The sequence below is a fragment of the Beta vulgaris genome, chromosome 3, assembly GCF_026745355.1.
Source record: "Beta vulgaris subsp. vulgaris cultivar EL10 chromosome 3, EL10.2, whole genome shotgun sequence".
Lineage (NCBI taxonomy): Eukaryota > Viridiplantae > Streptophyta > Magnoliopsida > Caryophyllales > Amaranthaceae > Beta > Beta vulgaris.
Genome location: NC_079204.1, coordinates 257,463 through 269,600, shown reverse-complemented (window position 1 = coordinate 269,600; position 12,138 = coordinate 257,463). Strand labels below are relative to the sequence as shown.

General features: G+C 35.0%; 1 protein-coding gene across 1 annotated transcript; it reads right to left on the bottom strand.

Moving 5' to 3' along the window:
- Positions 1–606: 606 nt before the first annotated feature.
- Positions 607–10,188, bottom strand: LOC104887864 (pumilio homolog 24). Its single transcript, XM_010672626.4, has 17 exons — positions 9,837–10,188; positions 9,664–9,717; positions 7,995–8,056; positions 7,834–7,915; positions 7,605–7,728; positions 7,424–7,507; positions 6,665–6,779; positions 4,330–4,480; positions 4,057–4,170; positions 3,856–3,927; positions 3,323–3,373; positions 3,162–3,212; positions 2,815–2,922; positions 2,508–2,720; positions 1,588–1,662; positions 1,166–1,407; positions 607–1,077 (listed from the first exon to the last, which is right to left on the bottom strand). Exons 1-17 carry the CDS (start codon positions 10,032–10,034, stop codon positions 948–950), a joined length of 1,926 nt encoding a protein of 641 aa, XP_010670928.2. The 5' UTR covers positions 10,035–10,188; the 3' UTR covers positions 607–947.
- Positions 10,189–12,138: the final 1,950 nt, after the last annotated feature.

Below are 12,138 nucleotides of genomic sequence, written 5' to 3'. Positions count from 1 at the left end.
TAGAATAAATCTGTCTTTGGAATTATAATCTCAACCGTTGACAACCAAGTAAGGTTTGACTTAGTGGTAAAGATTTAGCCTTAAATCTCACTAGGGCTTTTTGGAGGTGAAGTTCCCCTTACCATTCCCCCTCCCTACAAGGAGTCTGACCGGCAAATTTGGCTGGTTATACCTGTACAAGGTGCCAGTTTAGTATGATCCTTCATCTTACCAACTTTTTTTATAAAAAAAGTATTAGGATTGACATTATAACTATATATTATTCACATATTTCCATTAATATTACCATCAATTACCACTTTACAAATGATAACATAACTGATAAGGTTCTACGAGCTCCATTTGTAACCCACCTTTAGTTAATTTCAAATTTTTAAGATCTATCTCGGGCACAAATTTATTTATCTAATTAATTTCCTCGAATCAAGTCGAATTGCTTGTTAATATTATTCAGAAAATTTGAAATAATTAAGATTGAGTGTGACTGCAACCACCATTAATTAATTATCTTATGTTACTCAATTTCTTCAACATCACCACCAATCAAAACGTAATTATTAACCAAGGTCGGAGGGAGTAGTTGCTTTGTAGCAGACTTAGCAGCCATAAGAACTTAATTAGTACTATTATTACTAAATAGGACTCAGAGATACAATTACAAAATCTAGAACTACATGATACCTGAATGACAGGCAAATTCCAAAAGAAACATATAAAAATAATAATGATAAAAAAACTGTGAACAACTTTGTATTGTATCAAAATACACTAAATTTGTTCTATAGACCAAAATTTCAGATTCTATATCAATATGTTGTGTGACAAAATAAGATCAGCTGGAGAAAATCTTCTGCCACTGGTAAACAACTTCGTATACTCCAGAAAGCTGCTTTTTTGGTGCTAATATTCTGGATAGCAGAAACTTTTTTCTTCTTTTTGGGGATAATTTATTTCTCTGATGGTTTAGTCTTAGAAATTTGGAGAACACCGCTCTTTATTAGAGGCTGCAACTCTTTGGTTGCCAAATCTCGGACCTTCGAATCTGATGACTCGACGAAAGCTACAACTACCTTAGCACTGAAGGCACGCCAAAAGATGAAATATCAGGAAAATATCAGCATATCAAAAATTCGAAAGAGAATAAGGGGTTGCAAGCAGGATATACCTATGATCTTTGGCCCACATCTTATAATTCCCTTTTAGTGCTCTTTCCCATAGAATTGAAGCAAAGATTGGGCAGTCCAACACGAGTTTTCTGATGGTTCGGCTGGAATAGAAGTTCTCAAGAACATGTTCTGATTCATCTGATTTAGGTTGAGCTGCAAGAGTTGCCACTTTATCATATAGGATTGTCAATTTCTCATCCAAACTTGGACGAAGAATTCCGTCAACACCCCCAGTAGCAACCTGTATAAGAAAATGAAATGATATATGATTGCATTGAATGAAATATTGTCATTATATGAAAATAAGATGATTAACTAGAACAATTAGAGCATGTCTATTGGGGAAATAAAAAGGTCGAAAGAACTTCATTAGCTATTTAGAATATTTTTTGTTTCACAATGAATCAATCAAGAACAGGACCTCATACAGGACATCTTTTCCAAAATTTGATTTGAGTAATTCCTCCGCACTCTCAATGCAGACATCAACGAGACTCTGCAAAATATAAATCATGATACAAGTTGGATAAAATAATTCAATTCTTAAATAACCTCAATAATACACCTTGAAATATGTACATATACATGCTTCCAACTCCAAAAGGAAACCCCACCCAACTGAATTCCTACGGAGGGAGGACAGAGAAAGCTAAAAAACCACCATTGGTGTAGACTTTTCCAGTTACATGTCAGAACATAACCTATGCAGTCTCCTTATAAATTCCCACATCTCTCCAATGTAAGGTTATTAGAAAATTGAACCACACAAGAAAAGGAAATTGCATTGGAGAAACGCAAGGTTGTACAAGAGTCGGGAATAGTAAATAGTCAATTTATCAGAATAAGGAAAATCCAACACTGGTGCAAAAAAAACAAAAAAAAAAAAGTCGCAAGATCGGTCTTTCAGACAGAAATTTACCATGATTTACGATGCCTTATCATGTCTAATACAAGAAAGGTGTCCTAGATGATCATATGACAATCTTATTCAAGCCGAAATTCACTCATCAATATCATCTATTACCTCATTTCAGAAAGCTGAAATTCACTTGTTAATCTAGGCTACTAATTGTATTCTCCATTTTAATTTTAGGAGTCAAAGTCCACCAACTTTGCCTGCCAATTCCCATCATATACAAGAACAAGAGCAGAATTTATCTTGTGGTTCTTGCTAGATTCATCCTAACGTGTCTTTTTAAAACAACGGTTTTTACAATTCAACTAATACGTAATTAAAGATATTAATGATCAAACTTATATCTTGGAGACAGCTAAAAAGCAGATAGATGAGGATCATATGGAGGGAGGAGAGATCCTTCTGGAACAAATTGACCAACAAACCTCAGCAAGCCCGCTTTTGACTAGCAACTCCTGCCTCCTGACAAAAGGATCCTTTTTACCTCCCTCAACCAAGTGGACATCTTCCCCAGGTTCCATGATTTCATCAGCATCACTAGCAGGTAATTCACTGTCATGCTCAGCTTCCTTCTTATTGCCTTTACCCTTATCTGTAGATGCAGCTAGTTTACCCTCACTGTTTGCTTCTTCTTCAGCCTGCTACAAAATATTTTAAAAAAGTTAGCACTAGATGCACACTGCTAATGCAATTGGCATGATACGAAATCCAGCTCAAAAATGATGGACTTGCCTTTAAGGAGAGAGAAGGAATTGAAGCACTCAAAGAAGTCAAATCATCAGGACTAATATAGCTCTGACAATTTGGATGCATTAGTTGCAAAAGTGGACGCCTCCCACTCTAAGTCACCAAAGAAGAAAAGAATCAGTTGGGAACTTAAAATTACATGCAGCTACGCCTTGTCTCTTTGAGAACCAGTGAGGTACACAAACATGTATATGTAAGAAAAGCATTCTTAAACAAAAAAAATTCAAAAAAAAGGGGCTGCACATATACTAATTCTACAATGGATGAAAAGTCCACTTACCCCTTCCCTGATGATCAGAAAATAAAATAAACATAAAAGGTTAAAGGTGCACCTTATCCAAGACAAGCTCGTTTAGGATTGGTTGTAGCTCACGTACAATAACCTGTTTGGGAAAATATAAAGCGTAGATTTCAGAACCAATGCATGCAAATCTAAATATTCTAGGGAGATGTGCGTCTAGAGAAGCATAGAGAGAGAAAGAAAAAGGCCAACCTTCGTAACAAGTTTTGTGTCATCAACAGTTGATAGAACTGAAACCAGCACCTGAAAAGTTTCCAAGTAAGGAGCTTGATATAGGGTTAAAGCGTTGATTGCCACACAGACAATAGCAAAAAAATCCTTATAAACAAGTAAATATTCAAAAAACATTTGACATGCCACCAACAAACAGAGCATTGAAAGATTTCAAATTTTGCTAAAACACTTGAAAATTAGAAAAGTAAGCAGCATGTCTCTAATCAAACACAAAGTAAGCAGTAACTCTGTATGTGGAAACCTATTCAAAAGCAAATCCAACTTCAAAAAAGTTCCACATAACATGCTCAATTACATGCATTTTTCACAGAATTCTCAGGCAAATTGGTGAAGAATAAACTCTAAATGTTGCTTACAGCACTAAAACGATCTGGATTCATTGAATTGATAGCAGAAAGTCAGAAACTAAAGTAACTTTATTTGACATAAGAAATTTAGATGTTGACTCAACGGATCCAACTAGGATTGAACGAATGAAAGTGTTAACATACCAGGCTTCCACATTGATCACGGGCAATCTTGCCAGCATGCCCCTTCATTCCCTTAACAAGCTTCTTTCTTTCCTAAGAAAAGGATGTAAAACAACAAATGTGCATGTGGAAGTCAGTTCAGATCTCACGCCAAAGGCATCTACATGCATCAGATATTCAGATGCCTCATTTATTACTAGAAACTAGGAAGTGTCAGCAAACCTTAGCACTACCATGCTTGACACAGAGAATCCCTATTCTCGATCCTTCCTTTGTGTGAATCATCCGAACGAGCAGTGATCCAGACAATTGTTTTATAGCCTCTTCTGCTGATAACTACACAAATGTAATCAGGAAGGAGTCAGAAGAAAGTAACAAATGGAGGAACATCTAAATATATAATAACTGAACAAAACCACCTTAACTATAAATCAATAACAGAAGTCGCGACTATAAACTGGGGTGAGATAACTATATGTCTATATATATATATACCTTATCAGCAATGCTTAGGTACTCAATCAAGGCCTTGTGAGTGATAGAGTGATCAACTATTCCTTTCTCCAAGATTGGTTGAAGCGCAGAAGTCATATGACGCATAACAGATGACTTTTTCAGGCCTAGTTTAGCCATTATGTCGACTATCCTGAAAACACAATATAACATGTGAATATGATTATCTGGATGCTGTAAGGCAATATAGTATACAAACATCTACCCAATTACATATCAGCATTCCACACACTGCTGCTGGAGCTCTATAGCTGCATTACAGTTATCATTACACAAACCATGTAGACTGTAGCAGGCAAACTTTCCCATGCATGCTTTTTTCAAAGATCAGGGAGTGCATAACAGCATATATATTGGATGGCCATAAACAAGATAATGAAATGAGAAAGTACACTGCGAAAGGATCAGGAATACCAGTGAATATGCCAAATATTAGCTGAACAATGGGTAAAATACACCCCAAGACAACAAGACTACGCCACTTTCCCTCTTTTAGTTCTTATTTTAATTTGGATATATATAATTAAATATATATAGTTTTGCATTAGACAAAACAAAAAATGAAAATGAAATGATAACATGCTCTATTTTTGTATTGAACATCCTTTGGAACCTATAACTTTGACTTTTCAACAGCTTCATTGGAAAAGAATCAACGTGATAAATGCTACCCATCTGATTGATTGTACTCCTACTCTGCTTACCCACTTTTTAGTATGAGTAAAAGTTGATTATACTTAGGAAATTTTGTCAAAAACCACCTTTTAAAAACAATTTTTTGTCACAAACCACCTTTTAAAATTTTTTGGGTCAATAACCACCTCTTTGGAATTTTTTTTGTGGGAAGCCACCAGTCGCCGGAATACAAGAGTTGACTTAATTTTTTCCGGCTGACTAACACGTGTAGTAACTAAAAACCCAAATTAAACCCTTCCCACCCAATTCATCAGCAGTCACAAGCCATTATCTCCTTCGATTGTTCCTGAGCAGCGAAAATTTCCTTCTTCAGCCACAATCAATCTCCTTCTTCCTCATCTGCACATCAATCTCCTGCCACTCAAACAAATTTTCGCACATCATCTTCAACCACTCACTCTTCTCCCGTCAAAGTTTCGCACTCACTCTTCTCCCTTCAAATTTTCGCACATCATCTGCCAATAAATCAAATTCCCCTCTTCTGCACATCAATCCCTAAAATCCCTTCTATTTCTTTTTCATTCACTCAATCAAAGGTTAAGGTAACATCTCAACTATGGTTTAAATTCGTTCATGTTCCTCGAATTATCTTTCATTGAAAAGTAAACACTAATGTTAGGTGTCTAAATTTTTCTTACCTGTAGAATGCTCTGCATTTTTTTAGTGTCGTTAATAATTGGGTAGAGAAGTTATTGCAACCTCACCAACCATAAATATGGATAAGTTTATGACAAAGAATTAAAAAGAAGGGAAGCAATGAAGATTGATGTTGATGAGTTTCGCTGCTCAAGAACAATCGCAGGAGAGAAGGGTTTGTTGCTGGCAGCTTATTGCTAAAGAATTGGGTGGGATTGTGGGAAGGGTTTAATTTGGGTTTTTAATTACTACACGTGAGTTGCACGTGTTAGTCAGCCGGATAAAATTAAGTCAACTCTTGTATTTCCGGCGACTGGTGGCTTCCCACAAAAAAATATTCCAAAAAGGTGGTTATTGACCCAAAAAAATTTAAAAGGTGGTTTGTGACAAAAAATTATTTTTAAAAGGTGGTTTCTGACAAAATTTCCTTATACTTAGCACATTATCCACTTCTTATGCCATACAAGTAATGGTGCACAAACTCTATACATCTTTTGCAATATATTTGAGCTGAAATTTTGAGAATCCACTTTTTTATGATTCATGATATTCTTTAAGCAATATCATTATATGGGACATCCAAGAAAGAAATAGAAAGTCCCAAATTATCACATCTTTGATAGCAAAGTCAAATTAGAAGACCTTATACATTCTATACAGCATGACCCCACAAGTTGAAGGACAAACTAGTAACCACCTCAAGACCCATTTCAACAACCAATTATCACTATTCAACTCAATAAATACATAGTAAGTGATGCACATCAACCAAGATATCAATTTAGCAATCTCATAAAGCATTCTACCAGCAGACATGTAATCATGTTTCATATAGCCTGAAAAGATATTTTCTTTTAACCATGATCTATTTGACATACCATCAAGAACAACCCAAACCTCAAACACCACAAAAGCATTATGTGCTACTGTAGATAGTAGTTAAGACACGACAGTATGTCACACAACTATATAAAAGGAAACTCACCTGTTCTCTTTCACATTTGCCAAATCCTTAAACAACTGGAGCTCAGTCGAATACAGTTCCATCAAAAGCTCACGTTTCTGAGATGCATTTCCCATTTGATATGCATGTTCGACAACTGAGGAAAAAAACGTTAGCAAGCAGGTCAAATACACCATTAGATTTTAGAAGTACATCGAGAATAATTAAATCAAGTTGGTAGTGGAACAATGTTAGGCTGTTAGCAAATGCTGAAACATAGACAAATCGCAACCTTTTTACACTAATTTCTGATCTTAGCTAGGCAAAAGTCAAGATCCCATCCTTACATAGTGCAATGTAAAAGAGACCCCAAAAGCTAAAGTAGTTCCAAATACTAAACTGTTTGAAAGCATTCATAATTTGAGGGACAAAATTAACAGCTACTCTCTCGTATTCCTTTCATATCATGTTACCTTAAAAGGAAATTTTACCACACCTAGTAGACGCCCCCACCATCTCTCACATACACTCGCTTTCCATTTCTCATGTGATGTGGAACCCCCCACCCCCTACTTTCTCTGTCCATCAATTGTTTATTCTAACTTTGACGCTATCTATCAGAAAGCAATAAAGCATACACCCCAATTAAGAATTACTAAAATATGTGCTCAAGCCTCACACATAAGTTATTTGAGGACATCAATAAAGCGACATAGACCTCACATTCATCTTGGAACTAGTATACAACATCTAAAGTGCAAGATAATAAAGATTCAAGCATATTCACTCTATAATACATACCAATAGAACCAACACTATGTCTCAAAAGGGAAGCAACGTGCCCATGAAGTAGTGCAATCAAACGTGGCAGCTGAGATTTGGAAGCTGCAAAATGAACAAAGAAAAACTGACATAAACAACAGGTATTAAAAGGAAAATCTCATGGTTCAAATTCTTGCTTTATCCCAAACAATAGCTATACCATTGTCAAACATTTTGGTCACTAAATGGACTGCATAGGTGCTTGAGGATAGAGTGAGTATGTGCGGTCTCAGCTCCTCGTAAACTACATCTCTCTCAGCATCTGAGCAATATTTAACACATGTCTGATATCGAATGATCAAGATCACAAAGAGCAATGTTAGTCAAAAGTTACATTTCTATTAGCTTAATAATAAAAATTTCAGTGATCTGTGCATAAATCACATCACCTGCAATACACGTGATGATATATGGGAACCGGCAATTTCAGGAATTTTACCCTTCATTTTCTGCAATGCTTCAGATACAAACCTAATAGCAAATGGGTAAAGAAATGATCAAGCAAAATTCAGCAAGAGAATCTAATTGGTTCAGGTTGTCAGCAACATACTTTGATCGCTCTTCTTTGGATATATTACGACGCCTCATCTTCTCCCATAATAGTGCAAGCTCCTGCAAATATACAGAATAAAGTTAGCCAATGGTCAAATAAGGTGACTACTTATCAAAGATATTTAAACATCTCTTTCATGCTTTCCTAGAATTTCATTTTTCAATCTTGCTAAAACTAACTAAAACTAATATTTGGTAGATAGGTGAGGGAGCATGTGAGTGTTTCTCATACCCATAATCAAAATTTTAGCTACATTACCTGTCATTATTATCACAAACCTACCTAAACAAATTCTGAAACCAGATGGCAACTTCTAAAATATCCACATTTGTATGGGTACACAATCATGGCTTATATTTAATCATGGTGGATTTGTCATAAATTGGGACACGGCCACGCAGGTGCACAGCTTGTCATTCAAGAAGCAAATTCCACATTTTCAAGAAGACTTTTGCATTAACCCGAGGGCTTATGCCTATATTTTGGGTTGACTTGTAAGTCGTAAATGATTTTGGTAAAAAATAAAAAATATGTCAAGCTTATTTGCAAACATAACTCAGGCAACTGTTTCCTCACTCCCTCTCCATTCTTTGCTTCAATCTTCATTCTCAGGTAACTGTTTCCTCACTCCCTCTCCATTCTTTGCTTCAATCTTCATTTTATTTGAAGAAGACCGCTGATATTTAATTTCATATCAAATCTATTCCTCATACTTTGTACTTGTTTCATCGGATGTAGTTGTGAAGACCGCTGATTTTTTTGACCTTATATGAACTTATCCGAACTTATCGTATTGAACTTGGGTAGCCCTAATCTAAACTCGTAGAATTCAATAAAAAAATTATCGGAAGTTATATGAATTTCTTTCCAGGAAACTTGCTTCTTTAAGGTCAAAAGAACAAAGCCTAAGTTTGCAACTTCCTTCCTTTGGTGGCAAGTAGAATTTTTCTTTTGTCAACCAAACAACTTTAAAAGTTAAAGATGTATTTTACTCCCCTCCCCCGCCTCCTTGAATCTTCATTTCAACCACTATATTAACTATATCAATAGCTTTCTAGCTTTGGCCTTGTAACCTCCACTGAAAGTGTGATACCATCCCTCACCCTAAAATAATCTTTTTAACAGAAAGAGCCCAAATAGAAAGAATTTCAAGCGATGCCTCTTCCACTACCATCTAATTTGGCTAGAATTACAAATTCCACATAAATGAGAAAACATTGCTACAGTCATGGCTAATTGTACAAAACACACCCATATATGTTATTACATACTAGTATCTTGCGTATGGTTCTCATTCAAGCTACTACTTATAGTTCCAGGCTCATGAAAGCTTCCAAACAAGCACTACATCAAATGTACCATGTCTAGATATAGATATACTTTATAACCCATTCAACCAAACAGCTACTATGTCGCGAACTCTGTCCTCCACCCCAGTATATAAGAGAGCATTTCCAACTAAGAAGGGCCTAATAATTTGAAAACATCTTCAAATTCATGCATTTGCTACACCATTTGAGCTGCTGAAGCCTACCCACTTCATTTGCAACAAATTATAAAGTAGTAATAATTCACAAATTAATACAAGACATGGGAATATAAGAGTAAGCAAGAAAGTTAATTTGAACACAACAAAACCAAGTAAATTAAGATAAATTCAACTAACTTGCTCAAGCGTAAAATGTCGCTTCCTCTTCTTCTTCCTCGCTTCTGCTCTCTCCTACAAAATCCAAAAACAAACCCCAAATTACATTCACAAACTCAAATTTTCCAACATCACAACATCAAATAACTCTTCAATACACAAACAAAAAACATCATTTGCTACAAAATTAATACCTTAGCAATCTGGCGAAGCTCTTTCTTCGATTGCTGTCCATCTCTAGAAACAACTACTGATTTGTTATTCGCGAGTTTTGCAGAAAGGGATTTCGTAAATTGTTTTGGTTTTTTCTTTAATTTGGAGGTGTCTGATGCATCGTTTTTATCAGTTCGTTTCCTCTTCGTTGATATCTGGGATTTATCTTTTGGCGCCATTGATGTTGAAGTTCAAGGTTTTCTCTCTACTCCGCAGTTTGAATTAGGGTTTTCGGAGGGTTTTAGATTTGGGTTTTTTGTGATGTTTGATGATGGAAAATGGGAAAAGGGGTGTTTGGACTTTGAAGTTCTAGTTGTGCGGGTTTGGTTGTGACTTGTGAGACTCAAAATCCGACCCGCTACTTCTACCTGAATCCGACATAAAATTAGCGGGTGTAGTAACTAGTAAGGTTTTCAACCGGTTGAGTAAGCGGGTTGACACAACCCGTTAATTAAACGGGTTAATTTAGTATTGGACATTTTAACTCGAAAGCGACATGATAAGTCGATAGCTCGTTAACTACTACTACTGTTCTACTATCAATATTATTAGTTGGGTTTAAAATAAGTTGAATTTGGTTTATTTAGGTTAAATTTTAGTATATAAGACTTGGGTTAAGAAATATATAGCATACATTTGTTTATTTTTTGTACATATACGCGTTAGATAAGCAAGTCAATAAACGAGCCGATTTGTTGAGTGTTGTTGGCCCGTTTAATAAACGGATGGGGTCGAGGGTGTTCAAGCCCGTACAGCCGAATTCGACATGAATTTGACATGACACAATCCGTTTATCATCTCTAGTTATGTGATCCTTTAAAAGAACCCCAGATAAAATAAGAAAAAACCAGAGTTTAAATTCTCGACAATAACATGTAGACGACATGATATACATCAATATGGACATTGATCTTTGTACAACTTAGTGCTCTAATGAATTATTTAACATTACTTAGCACTTGTTTGATTCAAGTTGTTATGAAAAGGGAATACAATCAAATAAAGAAAGAGGATGGTAATATGAATGTAACCTTTATTTTTGGGTATTTAGTCATGAAATGAAAACGAATTGTAATCATTACCAAAAATAAGAAAAAATTGTTGTTTGACAGGTAAACGAATGTAAAAAAAAAATAGCCGAGTTCAATATTAGTTAGCTAGTGATTAAGGAAGATCTGAACCAAACAAAAAGAAATGAAGCCGGTGATCAATTAGTTTCTTATTATAGATACCAAAAATGTTAAATCAAATATGCTATTGACGTCAATAAGCGTAATTGACGAAAAAGAAAGGATCTAATCATTAATGAAATACTATATAACGAGTAATAATAAAATTATTAATTTTATCGATTATCGAATATAAATAGCCATATATGACATCTTACCTAAATAAACAAACCGAACAAGTTAAGAATAAATCTTATATATTTATGAAACTATTCAAATTATCTCAAGCCAACTAATAATATTGATTGTAGAATAGTAGTTAAACGGGTTGTCGTGTCAGATTTGGGTTAAAATGTTCATCCCTAACCACCCACGATAATAAACGGATCGTGACAACCCGCTTACTTAAACATGTTGAAAACCTTGATCGAAATATGCTAATTACGTGTCGGGATCGGTTTAGTGGATCGTGTCATTTACTACCACCTCTACGTGTCTGTTTCCCCATCCTATTTCCAGTTTAGTTCAATTCAGTTCAGTTTTGAACAATACTTGTAGTCTCACATATCACTATTTATTTCAGTTTAATTCAATTCAGTTGTTTTATGACGAAAAAACAGACCTACGTCCACTCATCATGAGGATACATGTAATTTTAAACTAGTCAGATTGAGGTGAAATTCACTCTACGACCATTACATTCTCAAGTAGGGTAAGAATAAATAACGACGCACCCTTTATTTGTTACCAGTGAGGAAGGACTCATTGTAAATGGTTATACAAATATAATATTTTGAAGAGACAAAGATGAATTGATTCCAATATGAATTATTTTTGTCTTGATGAAGGAGTTGTGAGTTGGAAGACTTCTAGAGTCTAGACAATAGACATACCACATGGGCAAATCCCATAACAGAGGTCGAACACATTTGCTGCTTCAGAACCAATGTCGCAAGTTTTTTTAGTTAGGAAATTTATAAATTAAAGGAGTTTTTTTAATAACCATCAAAAATTCAATTTTACGAAAAAAATCTTTTAAAATATCATTTGCAAAAAAAAATCATAAACTTAAATTTTCTTACAAAAAGAAACTTATTTTTTTTGGTGTGGTTAT